Source organism: Cebus imitator, unplaced genomic scaffold (genome assembly GCF_001604975.1).
Source record: "Cebus imitator isolate Cc_AM_T3 unplaced genomic scaffold, Cebus_imitator-1.0 Scaffold386, whole genome shotgun sequence".
Lineage (NCBI taxonomy): Eukaryota > Metazoa > Chordata > Mammalia > Primates > Cebidae > Cebus > Cebus imitator.
In genome coordinates, this window is record NW_016107701.1 from 802,483 (window position 1) to 818,753 (window position 16,271).

The 16,271-nt window shown below is 40.3% G+C and overlaps 1 protein-coding gene across 1 annotated transcript in view; it reads left to right on the forward strand.

The window, feature by feature from the left end:
- Positions 1-16,271, forward strand: part of SNX1 (sorting nexin 1) — a 41,865-nt gene that overhangs the window by 14,378 nt on the left and 11,216 nt on the right. Inside the window, exons 2-6 of the mRNA XM_017508054.1 lie at positions 2,165-2,276; positions 7,783-7,910; positions 8,736-8,802; positions 13,355-13,398; positions 15,590-15,731. Of these exons, the coding sequence (XP_017363543.1) occupies positions 2,165-2,276; positions 7,783-7,910; positions 8,736-8,802; positions 13,355-13,398; positions 15,590-15,731 (493 nt within the window). The remainder of the gene's footprint in view (positions 1-2,164; positions 2,277-7,782; positions 7,911-8,735; positions 8,803-13,354; positions 13,399-15,589; positions 15,732-16,271) is intronic.

Genomic DNA, 16,271 nt, shown 5'->3' on the forward strand with positions numbered 1-16,271 from the left:
GAGATGGAGTTTTGCTGTTGTTGCCCAGGCTGGAATGCAATGGCGTGATCATGGTTCACTGCAGCCTCGACCTCCTGGGCTCAAGTGATCCTCCCACTTCAGCCTTCAGAGTAGCTGGGGCTACAGGTGCACACTATCAGGCCTTGCTACTTAAAAAACATTTTTTTTCTAGAGACAGAATCTCACTGTGTTGCTGAGGCTGGTCTCCAACTCCTGGGCTTAAGCAGTCCTCCCACCTAAGCCTCCCAAAGTGGTGGGATTATAGGTGTGAGCCACCACACCTGGCCACAGTTTGGGCTTTTGAAGAGGGTTGGGTGGAGGAAGAGAGGTATTAGTACTCTAGTTATCACTGCAGTATTGTATTTATGTGGGTCTGTCTCTTGAGGGAAAGATAGACTGCTGTTCTAACACTGCTCCCGAAAACATTTGTAGTTATTAACCTTCCAAGTTTAAATGGTAGATCAGAAATTGAAAGCTGGCTTTATTCATCTTCGTATCACAGGAATGGGTCCTTCTAGGCATTTTTTAAATGGCTAAATTCTAACCTATGCCTTTTCTGTTGCATTAGTTTCCCCCGTGGGCTACAGGCTACTAGTAAATTACATTTGTATACATGTATTCTTAATGCATACTGGATTTTAATCTCATAGATCTCCATTTGGAGATGACTGGTGTCAGTGGGAAGTGCATGAAATCAGGTGGCTTCGTATGAGATCTGTGTACTGTGCAAGAGTGTGGGAAGGAAGTAGTTGTGGAAGAAGGTGGTTGGTGATTGGTGATGTGTGAAGCAAAAGGGAAATACTGCTTTTGTACTCATCCTGTCTCTGTCTTTCTGCAGTGATTTTTCAGTTTTGTTTTCAAGATTGTCGAAGCAGCTAGAGGGCAGGACCACTTAACAGACTTGGAACAGCATTTAAGCTTACACAACTAAATGTTCATGAAACTTCATTAGCATAGACTAGTTCTAGTAGAAGGATTGTTTGTTCTTATAAGTCTAAATATTGGTATGTTTCTTTTCTTGTTCTTTTTTCTTTAAAAAAATTTAAGACTAGTCAAGTGCAGTAGTGAGAAGTGGGGAAATATCAAACAAGGAGTTTGATCTGTAACTGACTGTGAACCATCAATTGAGTTAACTCACTACCTTCAGACCAGCTAAAGAGTTTCTTTTCTGAAATGTGGCCCCAATATTTGGATGAAGCTATTTGCAAATTTAGAATACCCAAATAGATCTGTCATTTCACTTTGTTCACTGGGTCAGAAAAGGTCTGTCTCCAAGGAACAAACTTTCTCAGATTTGTTAAGGAAATGTTTCATAAAAGTTTCCTTAAGCCAGGTCTTTTAACTGATTTGCCCTTAGGGTCTGACTTCAAAACCCTGCAATACCACAGCACAGCTTTTGAAGCCAGATTCTCAGCTTTCAGTTCATGTTCTGCACAATCCAGCTTTGTTCACTCTGGTACCGGTCTGGGGACCCACCCCACCCTTGTTTGAGGCTGATCACTGAGCTTTGAATAAAGGCCATGAACTGACTGTATTTTCACCATGTACCCACTAGGCTTAGTATGACTAGTTTTTATTCTCCTAGCTTGACACAGGGTGCTATTGAAAATTATATCTGTGTGAGTTAAGAATGAAAAGATAAATTAGACTTATAAACAGCATTAGAACGTAGTGTTATACCTTCCTTTGCGTGTCAGATGGGTTGGTAATATCCATACAACTGGGCTTCAGTTAACTGTTTAGCCTGGGCCACAAAGTAAGCATGGGTCAGAGCTTGAATTCTGGACTCTAGTGAGGTATCCTGGTCACTAGAATGTGCACAGTCAGCATTTGAAAGAACAAAGGTCATCAACTTAGAAAGAGAAATACATTTGGACAGGTTCTTTTGCAAATTATCTGTGTGTACACATACCCATGTTGGTATCACGTGCTTTGGGATAGGGCATTTTAGCAAGGTTATGTTGTCAGAAATTAACCCTAAAATGTATGGACTTACTTTTGCTCTGTCATTACCTGGGCAGCACTTACATTACTAATAATGATTTGCTGTTTATTGAACTGGTTGACTGGTGGCGATTGAAGGAGGCATTAAAAGTTGCTTTCTAGGCAAGTTGGGTTTGTTTTTCATGGTAATGTTTTATTCACAGTATCTCTTTGTTTTCAGAGTAAGCACCAGTCTCCAAAGAGAACTACATCCCTTTTTCCTATCAACAATGGCTCCAAAGAAAATGGGATCCATGAAGAACAAGACCAAGAGCCACAGGATCTCTTTGCAGGCAAGTTTAGACTCAAAAGTTATTCTAGAAACCTCCCAAATGGCTTTGTCAAGTTGCTGAGTTAAAGTCAAAACCAAAAGAAAAGCACTGGGAACATAACTTTATGTAAAATATTTTTGTGGAGGATTCCAAACTAGATGAAATACAGGCCCTGCCATCGAGATTCTTTCAGATTTAGGGAGTAAGACATAAATACACAACTGTTTAAGAAGGCAAGTTAAACTGTTAAACAATAATAGAAATGTAGCTGGAGGAATGATAGAAATACTAAGTCACAGGAGCTCAGAGGAGTGTAAGACCAGTGACTAAAGCAGTGCCTGTAGCCTTGGATGACCAAGACTAGGAATAAGAAATGCATTTGGTGGTGTAATCCAAAATATGGACATAGTGGTATAAAACCAAAACAAAATGACTTGTTTTATTAAATGACTTGCCCTTACTACTACTAATACAACCTGAAACTTTTTGTTGTTTCCTTTTTTAGTGCTCTTTGAAACCCAATGAATTGATTTCACAATCTATCAACAAGCTGTAACCTCCAGTTTGAAAAACACTAGTATAGGACCGTTTCTCAACCTTGGCACTATTAACATTTTGGGCTGGATAATTCTTTGTTGATGGGAGCTGCCCTGTTCTCAACAGAGTGGGTGCTTTTGCCCCCTAGAAGGCATTTGGAAATGGTTGGAGACATTTTTGGTTGTCACAGCTGGGAGTGCTACTGTTATCTAGTAGGTAGAGGCCATGGATGCTGCCTAAACACTCTATACACCAGGCAGGCCCTCACAACAAGGAATTATTCAGCCCAAAATGTCAGTAGTCCTAATGTTGAAAAACCCCTGGTCTAAAGTGATCTTGGGCCAGGCACAGTGGCTTCCACCTGTAATCACAGCACATTGGGAGGCCAACACGGATGGATCACTTGAGGTGAGGAGTTCAAGACCAGCCTGGCCAACATAGTGAAATCCTGTCTCTACTGAAAAATACAAAAAATTAGCTGGGCACAGTGGTGCATGCCTGTGCTCCCAGCTACCCAGGAGGCTAAGGCAGGATACTTGGTTGAACCCAGGAGGTGGAGGTTGCAGTGAGCCAAGATCATGCCACCGCACTCCAGCTTGGGCAACAGAGCAAGACTCTATCTCAAAAATAAATAAATGAATAAAGTGATCTTAGAAGAAGCAGCATTTATATAGGAGGAAAGGAAAAAAGGGCCCCATGGTTGGGCAGGAAGTATAAGGCATGTTTGAGCAGCAAGTCAGTAAAGGTGGACCACAACAGGACATTCTTGGAGAAGTCATGGAAGATAAGGCTGGAAATGTAATTTGGGAACAGATATTGAAGGACCTTAGACATTAATAATTCGAGTCTGGATTTTCATCTTAATGCCAATTAAAAACCATTGGCAGCTTTGTGTAAGGAATGTGAAAGTAATGATTTAGGAAAACTGACCTAGTGGAATTGGAATTTTATTAAATTAGTTGCAGTGGGCAGAGAGCAGAGAGTTTTTAGAAGGCAATGACAAATTAGTTCAAAGATGAAATGGCAAAGACTGAACATAGGTAATAAAAGCAGGAAAGGAAAGGCGAAAACCTTTTCAAAAGGGAAATCAATAAAATCTGATTTTAGTGATTGAATATAATGGGTGTCAAAAAAATGGGGATTGATGACCACGTCAAAGGTCTTAAGTCCAAGGATTGAGAAGTAAATGGTATCATTGTAGAACCACATTCTAAAGAAGAAACTGGCTTTGGGGAAAAAAAGTTAGCTTTGGTTTTAGGTACTTTAAGTTTGAAATGCAAAGGGATATACCCAGGAGGTGACTTGAACTCGAACTTTTCTTTCCTACCTGAGGAAAGAAAATAACTGGACATATGGGAATCATCTTTCTAGTGGTGGTAGTTGAAACTTCCATGTGAACGAGATCTTCAAAGAGTGAACGGTGTGGAGGGAGAAAAGAGGGTAGAGGGTAAGATCTTGGGACGATTCTCACATTAGAAGTCCAGTAGGAAATTTAAAAGACATACAAGGGAAGAAGAGGTTAGAAGAAGGAATATAAAAATTGAGATTTTCCACTTCCCTTCATCCCTGAAATTTAAATATATAGTATTCATTCTGGTACTGATTATTTTTTGGATAAAATTTCTGAAGGATGACAGGCACAGTGGCTCACACCTGTAATCCCAGCACTCTGGGAGGCCAAGGTGGGAGGATTGCTTGAGCCCAGGAGTTAAGACCAGCCTAGGCAACATAGCAAAACCTCATCTCTGTTAAAAAAAAATTTTTTTTTAAAGTTCTGGAGGATAAATGATATGAAGAGAAATAATAAATTTTCTTTGGTTATATGACAGATTGAAAAGAAAGTGAATTTTCTATCTTTGGGACCTTAATATTTATATGATCTTTCCTTATAAGAAGACTTGATATTTTAGTGTGATGATTACCCAGTGATTGCATTCTATGCACATGAATATGTAGATCTTTATTAGGGACATATTTGTTAGTAATAAGGATTCTGATTTACTTCATTCCTCCACCAGTTTTGTAAGTAGCCAAGACCTGCCTCACTTCTAAGAAAGGAACATAAGATATCTCTACAATGGAATGTCTACAATGAGACATTTAGTTTAGGACTTCAGGAACTTCTCAGTTGTTTTAAATATTTGACTGTGAAAACTTAAGTGTTCTGATTTCATTTTTTAAATGATAAATCTAGTGATGATCAGAGTCGCTGATGGAGCCTGAATGCTTTTCCATTACTCTTAACTGGAGTTCAAAGAAAAAAAGCATGTTCTAATATAAGTTTTGGCATCTTTATCACATGAATTTCAGTAGAAGACGCACAGCTCTTCAAAAGGTTTTATTAATTATTATTATTTTTTGAGACAGGGTCTCACTCTGTTGCCCAGGCTGGACTTTAGTGGTATGGTCATGGCTCACCGCAGCCTCAACCTCTCAGGCTCAAGTGATCTTCCCCCTCAACCTCCTGGTAGCTAGAACTACAGGTGGGGGCCACCATGCCTGGTTAATATTTGTGTGTGTGTTTTGTTTTTTGTAGAGACAGCTTTTTGTCGTGTTGCCCAGGCTGGCAAAAGGTTTTTGGTAGCATTCTAATAAGCCAAATATTTTAAGTGAGTGATAATTCCTGTTTCACTTCCCAACATGTTTATTAACCGAATTATTTGTGTGGGACCTCCATGATGGTGAATATGCCACACATACTTCAACTGGTGCTTGTTTCAGAGACTCCTAACAGCCTAACATGTTCATTATATGTATAGTTAATCCTCGAGCAATGCAGGGGTTAGGGGTTGGTCTGACCCTGGCCTAGTCAAAAATTTGTTCATAACTTCCCCAAAACTTTTCTAATAGCTTACTGTGAACTGGAAGCCTTACCAATAAGATAATCAATTAACATGTCTTTTGTAAGTTAGCTAGTAAGCTAGAGAAAAGAAAACTAGAGAAAAGAAAATGTTCTTAAGAAAATCATAGAAAGGAAAATATATTTACTTTTCATTAAGTGGAAGTGGTTCATAATAAATGTTTTCATTCTTACCATCCTCACATTGAGTAACTAGGCTGAGGAAGAGGAGGGGTTGGTCTTGCTGTCTCGGGGTGGCAGAGGCAGAAGAAAATTCATGTATAAAAATTAGGAAAAAAAAATTGGGGCTGACATTGTGAAAAATTTAAAAATACTAATAATAAAAGGCTGGGCGCGGTTGCTCACGCTTGTAATCCCAGCACTTTGGGAGGCTGAAGTGGGCGGATCATGAGGTGAAGAGATCGAGACCATCCTGACCAACATGGTGAAACCCCGTCTCTACTAAAAAATACAAAAATTAGCCGGGCATGGTGGCGCACCCCTGTAGTCCCAGCTACTCAGGAAGCTGAGGCAGAAGAATCACTTGAACTGGGAGGCGGCCGTTGGAGTGAGCCGAAATTATGCCGCTGCACTCCAGCCTGGTGTCAGAGCAAGACTCCGTCTCAAAAAAATAATGATAATAATAATGAAGAAAATTCATGTATAAATGGACCCATAATAACAACAAAAAAAGAAAATTCATGTATAAATGGACCCATGCAGTTCAAACCTGTATTGTGTAAGGATCAGCTTTACTTTTTTGCTTGTTTGTTTTATACTCCCACCCCAGAGTCAGATTACCACCTTTCTTGCTTTCCTGATAGGGATCAGATTTCATTTCTAACAGTGTGGCAACCTTGTTTGCAGACATGATTCACATTTGATGATTAGAACACCGATCTGGAACTTGATTATGCATATAGGCATATACACATAAACCATAATTTTGTTTTAGCTCCAAGTGGAAAAGAAGAAAAAACAGCATTCTTTGAATTTCCTAAGACTAAAATAGAATACCTACTGATCAGACCAAACCCAAATGGATATTTACATTTTTCATTACTAAAAAGAAGAGTTTGAACTGTTTAGGCTTAGAGCATCTAGTTCCATTGCTCCAAGTTGAAAGTGCATTCTTTTTATTTGGATAAAAAATTTTAATGCCTAAAAATGGTACATAATGCTATTTTTAAAGTCCCTTCTCTGGAACACTGAGAGAATGAGTCGTTCTGTTCAACTGAGTTCTCCCCAGATAGCCAAAGATTTTCAGATACTACATGTGTTTTTTTTCCAAATTGGATAGCATATATTAAGTATAATTTAACCTTTACAAGGAGATCTAAAATATTATGAAAAATTCTTAAACCATGCTAAAAAAAAAACAGTGCTGTCCTCAGGTATGGAAAACTGCCCTTTCCCAAATGTTGCTGTGTTTGTATCTTGCTCCATTTTCTTTCTAGCTTATAGTTTTCCTGACTCTTCCTTTGATGTCATTTTTTTCCTGTCAGTATGCCTGCCTCTTCTATCATACTGGTGTGTAAAGCAAGTATCTGAACTTCTTTTACAAACAATTGTAACAAAAATAAACAGGGTTCATATAATGCTCTAAAGGAATACTCCTAAGATTAAAATCGGTAAACTAAATTAGCTGGGCATGGTGGTGCACACCTGTAGTACCAGCTACTCAGGAGGCTCAGGCTGGAGAGTCACTTGAACCCGGGAGGCAGAGGTTGCAGTGAGCCCAGATCATGCCACTGCCCTCCAGCGTGGGCAACAGAGCAAGACGCCATCTCAATCAATTAATCAATCAATCAATATTTTTAAGAAATAAAATAAAATTGATAAACTTATTTTGGCTGTGTCGTCTTTTTGCTTATCGTTGGTTCTTCCCTAAATTCTAGGCAGGAGAGGGTAGCCAAGTGGTTGTATTGGGAAAGGAGAAGGAAGTTGTTCTACTAAGCCTGTGCTAGAAGAACATTTCCCTTACCATCCTCCCCTTTTCTCCTTGAACACATTTTATGACTCTTAGTCTGAGAGCCTCTATGTATTAAGAGTGCTTGCTATTGTTCTTATAAGTTCTTAGCCTATAGAACTCAAGTTTAGCCTTCACAGACCCATTACTGACCTTCATTTAAAAATATCAACTGTTTTTAGATGCCACAGTGGAGCTATCCTTGGACAGCACACAAAATAATCAGAAGAAGGTGCCGGCCAAAACGCTCGTTTCTCTTCCTCCACAGGAAGCCACAAATTCTTCAAAGCCCCAGCCAACCTATGAGGAGGTGAGAATCTGTGCCGATGGTCTTATCACTTTTAGATATTCAGGATTGTGTGCTGCTAATCTGAAGTGCAGTTGAGTATGAACCTTGAGAAAATATTTATGACTCTTGAAGGAGATCTTTATGGTTACTGGACAGCCAAAATGCAATACAGGAGTCTTTCTTGGGCAGAGTATCTATTGCCCAGAGCAGAAAGGCTTTCAATGGTTACTAAAGATACTTAGGCCGGGCGCGGTAGCTCACGCCTGTAATCCCAGCACTTTGGGAGGCCGAGGCGGGTGGATCACGAGGTCAAGAGATCGAGACCATCCTGGTCAACATGGTGAAACCCCGTCTCTACTAAAAATACAAAAAATTAGCTGGGCATGGTGGCGCGTGCCTGTAATCCCAGCTACTCAGGAGGCTGAGGCAGGAGAATTGCCTGAACCCAGGAGACGGAGGTTGCGGTGAGCCGAGATCACGCCATTGCACTCCAGCCTGGGTAACAAGAGCGAAACTCCGTCCCAAAAAAAAAAAAAAAAAGATACTTAGTGTGTGAAACTTCCATATTCAAGAGTATAGTTTCTCCTCACTCCATTCCTAGCCTGCAAGAGGCAAGTCTTCATTGTCATCAAAATAAGATTTTAAGGGAATAGATGTAACAAAGACTTGTAAGCTGGCTCTTAATTTAAAATTTTGAGAGTTGGTTCATTGGAATTGTTGGGAATGAACAAAAGCTGAACACTGAAAGATACATCTTGATTTTATTAGATTGGTATAAGGTTATTACAGGGTAAAATTAATAGCTTTTTTATATTAACTCTCATGATTTGTCTTTTCTTTAAAAAGCTAGAGGAAGAAGAACAGGAGGACCAATTTGATTTGACAGTCGGTATAACTGATCCTGAGAAGATAGGTAAGTGTTCTTAGTACTCCTTGTGATGTTAGGGTGTGGCTGTAGAAAGCATAGGTAGCTAATTTCAGGATGGCTACCCTCAGAGTCAAACTAGCCAATGTGAAATAGTTCATTAGTATCTTTCCTGTAAAAGTAGACCCCTTGCTATGTTTCTACAGCCAGAGTCTATAGTTACTTAGTGCATTAGTCAGTCTTTTCTTGGCTTTAGGAAGAAAAATTAGTCATCAAATACTACTAGAATCTGTTTTTATTTTTATTCTTCTGGTATTTTTAGAGACAAGGTCTCATTTTGTTACCAAGAATGGAGCACAGTAGCACGATCATAGCTCACGGTCACCTCCAGCCCCTGGACTCAGCAATCCTCCCGCCTCAGCCACTCCACCCCCCCAAGTAGCTGGGACTACAGGCACGTGCTACCATGCCGACTAATTGCTTTTTTTGTAGAAACAGGGTCTTGCTATATTGCCTCGGCTGGTCTCAAACTCCTGGCCTCATGTGATCCTCCCTCCTTAGACTCCCAAATCACTGAGATTACAGGCATGAACCACCGAGCTAGAGTCTCTTTTTAAAAACTCAAATAGGCCGGCCACGGTGGCTCACACCTGTAATCCCAGCACTTTGGGAAGCTGAAGCAGGCAGATCACCTGAGGTCAGGAGTTGAAGACCAGCCTGGCCAACATGGTGAAACCCCGCCTCTACTAAAAATACAAGTTAGCCAGGTGTGGTGGTGTGTGCCTATAATCCCACCTACTCAGGAGGCTGAGGCCAGAAAATCGCTTGAACCCGGAAGGCAGAAGCTACAATGAGCCAAGATCATACCACCACATACCAGCCTGGGTGACAGAGCAAGACTCTGTCTCAAAAAAATTTTTAAAAACCCAAACATTGTCTTCTCCTTCAGAGTTGATAAGACCATTTTACTGTTTTTTGAGATAGTAAATTACGTGTAAGCACCCTAAAAATATAATATTCTAAAATTGAGGGATACTGAACTTATTTTTTCCCCTCAAGAAGTTTGAAACTCTGTTTTATACATATATTCTTGATAACCTTATGAGATGGAGAAGTCTTTGTCTGCGGGACCCAGGTTTAATTGTACTCAAATTGGAGATAGATCTTCAAAAAGCATAACACTTAACTTTGACTGGACTTGGATTTTTAGGATAGCTTTCTCCTCCCAAGCTTGCAAGCATTATCACTGCATGGAGAACAATAGGCTTTCCTTGTTCCAGCTGTGGTTCCTTACAGAAGAGGTTATACAGCCTGTCTTCCTAACAGGAGTAGTGTTCATACAGTTAAGAGGACAAATGTAATTCTCAACCCTTGGTCTATCTGGAACTAAGGATAGGACTTTGTTGGACTTTCTGCTAAAATTGTTGTCTTTTTTTTTTTCTTTTTTTTTTTTTTAGACGGGCTCTCACTCTGTCACCCATGTTAGAGTGCAGGGGTGTGATCACAGTTCACTGTAGCCTCAACCTCCCAGGCTCAGGTGATCCTTCCACCTCAGCCTTCTGAGTCGCTGGGACTACAGGTGTACATCACCATGCCTGGCTAGTTTTTTTGTATTTTTGTAGAGATGGCTTCACCATGTTGCCTAACCTGGTCTCTGGCCAAAATGGTTGTCATTAAACTGTTGACTTTAGGCCAGGTGCAGTGGCTTATGCAGGTAATCCCAGCACTTTGGAAGGTCAAGGCAGGAGGATCACTTGAACCCAGGAGTTTGGGACCGACCTGCCCATCATGGCAAGACCATGTCTCTACAAAAAGTAAAAAATGAGCCTGTCTCTACAAAAAAAACAAAAAATTACAGAAGCATGGTGGTACATGCCTGTAGTCTCAGGTACTTGGGAGGCTGAGGTGGGAGGATCACTTGAGCCTGGAAGGTCAAGGCTGCAGTGAGCCAAGATCATGCCTGTGCGCTCTAGCCTTGGTGACAGAGGAAGACCCTGTCTCCAAAAAAAAAAATTAATTTGAACTGTTGAGTTTTACTTTCCCCAGACTGTTACACTGGTGGGAATTTTTTGAGCATGTTATACAATTCTGTCATCTAACAATATAGGACACCAAGGACCAAAAAGGAAATAGCTTTCCATGGTAGAGCCTGGACCAGGACTTTGCATTATATGCCTAGATTCTCTCTTGTTTCTCTAATATTTATGAATATTCTTTAAACACATTAATTTTAAGCTAGTTATTTGCTGCTTTAAATCCTTGGTGGAATAAGATGAATGAATGGCACCAATTGTCTTAAAATGTACCACGTCATGATGTCTGAACCTGGAGAGGGAACATACTGGTTTTCTAAGGCTGCTGTAGCAAAGTACCATAAACTGGTTGAAACAACAGAAATTTCTCACTCTTTTGGAGGCCAGAAATCTCAAATCCTGGTGTTGGCAGAGTGCTAGAGAATGACTGTTCATGCCTCTCTCACAGCTTATGGCAGCCTCAGGCCTTCCTCGGGTTGTGGAGGCATCACTTCAGTCTCTGCTTTCACTGTCACATGGCATTCTTTCTAAGTGTCTCCATGCTGCCTTCCTTCTATGCATGCCTATTACTGTGTGCACATTCCCCCTTTAACAAATAAGGACACCAACCTGAGTGGAGTAGGGCCCATCCTAATGTCTTCATTTTAGCTTGATTACATCCATAAAGACCCTGTTACTAAATAAGCTCACATTCTGAGGAACTGGGAGTTAGAACCTAAAACATACCTATTTTGAAGAGGACACAATTTATCCCATAACAGAGAGTAATTTAAATATCCCATGGATCAGATATATTTAAACACAAATCACTCTTGAGGATAAGCTTTCATCTCCTTGCACTGTAGTCTAGATTCTTAGTCATGTTGATGCCAAGAAACCAGCTAATTAAAATATTTTCATATTCAAGGCCTGATCTTTATAACAACACATTCTGTTTGTGTGGGCTGTTTATTCAACATGTGCTTCTTGTTCCTGCACACATCTAAATAATTGAGAATTTAACTTTTACCAGGATATTCTTGTTAGAACCTTGGTAATTTGCATGTGTTATTTTCAACTCTGAAATTATTCTGGAAATTTACATAAATTTAAAACCTTGTATTACTAGCTCATTTGCAGATCTGTGCTATGTACATGCAGTATGTCTCTTTTCATGTACATTGCCTAAATAAAAGCAGCTGAGAAACAAAATATCTAAAGATCTTGCCTCTTCTATTTTCTCTGTGTTTGCATTTAGACTTTGTTAATTGCAGGCACTAAATTATGGGATTGACTTCCTAGACATTTAACCATAACTATTCTGCTATGAATGAAATTTTGAATATTACTTCTATAAAGTTAGATTTCTTTTTTTTTTTTTATCAGTAGGAAACATCCTTGGTAGTATTGGATAATTTAGTAAGGTGGTTTAGAAAAGAACTAAAGTTGGTAATCAGTATAAAGTAATTTCTAAAGTTTAGCTTATGGTTTCTGTTTTATATATACTCTGGGTAGGGGCTGGGGAAGTACAGCAGACAAGCCATCTATTCCTGTGTAAACTTCAAATTCTTGGTAAATTTTACAGGCATTTTCAGCCATCTTATTGAAACCAAGCTGTAATGTGTGACCCTGCTGATCCAGTACTGTCTGTTCTTCCTTCCCCTGGCCCTTCACCCCAGAACCAGTTCAGGGGCTTGAGCAGCTGGTAATTGTTGACCTAGGTTTTCCTGTTTGGTATGGGAAGGAATCAAGGGTCGGGGAGGCAGGGAACAAAACCAACCCCAGACACCATAGTCCAGCACTGGAGCTGTGTCTGTTTGGACTCCAGAATATGTCTTTTCAGTGTTCAGGGTATCAATGGCATCTTTATCTTTTTAAGTGGTCTAGGTCAGGACATCACCACAGAGAAAAAAACAGTAGCTAGAATCCCAAATTATTTAACAGTCAAAGGCTTTTTCATAAAAATAATTCCTCCAGGAAAGGGAGATTTGTGTGACATTAGGTAGTCAAAGTGTCTTCCTGCCAGGCCCTTTACTCTTGGTGAACATGCTAGATCAGAAAGGTCAGTGTCCCCCCACCCCCAGCACCATTGGAGGGGGTTGTGACGCTATTTCTGAAAGAGCAAATCAAGCCCAGAGCTAGCTAGCCTAGGGTAGAACTACTTGTTTCCTTTTACATCAGTTGCTTCCTTCTCCTCCTGCTTTATACAGCAAGAGAATTGTTTGGTTTCGGACAGATGTGTGTAAGCAGCCCAAATATTGGCATGGTAACAACTGACGGATTGTCAGTATCCAGTGCTGCTTTGTGGAGGGTATAAATGGAGCCTGGCTTTGGAACAGAGGGCTGACTCTCTTGTGTAACTCAAACTGGGGCCCAGCCAGCATCCATGGGGGCTTGCTATGTGTCACAGAGGCCCTGAGGCAAAGTAGAAACTGGATTCTAGGATTGCATATAAAGCTTGGGGATGAAACGAGCATCCCTTCTTATCCAGGGTTCCTATGGTGTATGATTCCTGGTTAAATGTTAGCTGAATTGGCACTGCTTTGGTTTACAAGATAATCTTCTCCTGCTTTCTTGTTCTCCCACAGGGGATGGTATGAATGCATATGTAGCCTACAAAGTTACAACACAGGTGAGTCCAGGTGACCCTGCTGATGACCATCTTCATAGACCTTGGTGCTTATACCAAGATCATCATTCAGATTATTTCTGGGTATCTCCTTTGTTTCTTTGCCAACATCTTCATGTTTACTCAGGATGGAGCAGGCCTGCATCCCCCTTGGTAATCTCATCTGGGTGCTCCAGACTGAGTCTTTTTAATACTTTTCCAGAGAGCTAACGTTTCAGTGTGAAACTTTGTTCTATTAAGTCATGTGGTGTATCTGATACAGCCCCATCCCTTTTAGAGAACTGTATGGTTTGGAGCTAGATTCGCAGATTGCTCTAAACTATCTTTTAAAATCTTCAGTGCTTCTGAGGTTTCAGAGAGCTTCTTTTAATACTTAACCTTTTGCTCCCCTGGTCTGGTCTCCTTTTGTGTATAATATTAATACATACAAAATGTACACAATGTTGCATACAAGTTATGAAGCATAATAAATGAAGCCCTAAACTTACCACTAGTCTTGAGTACCAGTGAATCCACCTGCATGTATCTCCATCGTATCCCCTGCCTCATACCTTAGAGGCAACCTTTCTCCTGAGTTGTCTCTCATTTCCTTTGTAAGAAATCTTTACATATATAGATATATATTAGACTGTTTGCTTTGTTTTGAGTTTCATAAAAATAGTATCATGCTGATAATTGTGCTTGCTTTATTGAGCATTTTTTCTCGTACCCATCCTTGATGGTCATAGCTTTAGTTAGTTGATATACCACAAAATATTTGTGTTTTCCTATTGTGAACATTTTCTGCTGTCAACATTTTCCAGTTTTTGTAAATGGGAACTTTCTTGCATGTCTCTAGTGCACACGTGGAAGGGTTTCCCTAGAGTATGTAACCAGGAGTAATTCCCCTGGGTCATAGGTACAGCAAATATTGGACACAAGGAATACAAACTGTTTTTTAAAGTCTTTGTACCAATTTATACCCCCATCAGCAGTGTATAAAAGTTCCCACTGATTCACTTCCTTGCTAGCAATTGGTGAGGCCAACCTCCTTAAATTTTGCCTATCTGGTAAGTATAAAGTGAACCCTCATTGTGATGTAGGCCTAACCTTTTTTGCTAGGAGTCTGCTTTGTATTGTCTCTCTATTAGTTGTTGGCCTGCGTCTTGTGAGCTCTAGATTATGATACTTTAGAGGATGGTGTCTACAGCTTAGACATTTCATCCGATTCCTATCCTGCTTCCCACCTGCTTCCCCTTGTTAGAAGCACTTTTTGTTTGTCTTTGGTTTGGCCACTATAATTCTAGGAGCTAATGCCCTTAAATAAGTCAATAAGGCCGGGCGCAGCGGCTCACACCTGTAATCCCAGCACTTTGGGAGGCCAAGGTGGGTAGATCACTTGAGGTCAGGACCTCAAGACACAACATGGTGAAACCCCATCTCTACTAAAAATATAAAAATTAGCCAGGCATGGTGGCACACGCCTGTAATCCCAGCCACTTGGAAAGCTGAAGCAAGAGAATTGCTTGAACTTGGGAAGTGGAAGTTGCAGTGAGCCAAGATTGTGCCACTGCACTCCAGCCTGGGTGACAGAGTGAGACCCTATCTCAAAAATAAATAAATAAAAAGGCAATGAAGGATGAGCTGGCCATGGTGGCGTGTGCCTGTATTTTTAGCTACTTGGGAGGCTGAGGCAGGAGGATCACTTAAGCCTGGGAGTTCATGGCTGCAGTGAGCTGTGATTGTACCAATGCACTCCAGCCTGGATGACAAAGTGAGATCCTGTCTCCAGAAAAAAAGCCAATGAAGGATGAATGAGTTACTGGTTACTGTAGAATTCTAGCTTTAAACTAGAACTGAACATATCTTTCTTTAGAGCAAGAGTTCTTAACCTGGGAATGAAACTGTATTTGAAATTTTTTTCTCAAAGATCAACATGGCTTCAGATGTGTTTGAATTTAATTGGTTGTCTTTATAATCCTATATATTTTATGCATTTAAAAATCATTATTCTGAGAAGAGCTCCTTAAGCTCCCAGACTGCCAAAGGGGGAACTATAGTTTTTAAAAGTTTAAGACCTTGGAGAAAGCTATTCACCAGGTGATGGAAGGTTAGGGATCTGGGAAATGGGTTTCTTTAATGTCAGTTGGATGGCTTTCAAGATATCATCCCCTATTTGGAATGAAATTGCTTTGTGTTTTTTCCTGTCCCCAAGACAAGCTTACCATTATTCAGAAGTAAACAGTTTGCGGTAAAAAGAAGATTTAGTGACTTTCTTGGTCTTTATGAGAAGCTTTCAGAGAAGCACTCCCAGAATGGCTTCATTGTCCCTCCTCCACCGGAGAAGAGCCTCATAGGTAAGCCTGTGGTCCTTCATTCCACTGGGATTGTTTTCCTTTGCATTCTCTCCAAAATTCACTTACTGTTTAGTGTATGAGACCACTTCTATTAACAGTCTTGTGGTTAGAAAAGAGACATTTCCAGTGTTTTCCTACCCTGGAGGTCCAGAGAAAAATTGCATATTTTGGCCTGTTCTCTTCTTGGGTGCAGTAGAGTCTCTGAGTTTAGCCTCCAGAGTTGCTTTGTTGGTTTGTTTTCTCTTGGTCTTTAGGAAGTCTTAAATGATTGCAGTTCCCTCCAGATTTAAATATACTAAATTGGATTTGGGGTCAGAGGAAGGAACCTCTTCATGAACATCAGTTGATGTTTGTACTCAGGTTCCATGGCCCCCTTTTTAAGAAGATGTATACTCTGCAAGTCCCAGAGTTTAGAACTTTCAGCACCTGGAGACTAGTTTTCAAAAATGTCTGTCATGTAAAGAAGCTTTGGCTCATCCTTGCACATAACATAGAAGCAGTCTTGGGTTGTGTTTTGTAGTGCTAGCCTCATTGCCTTTC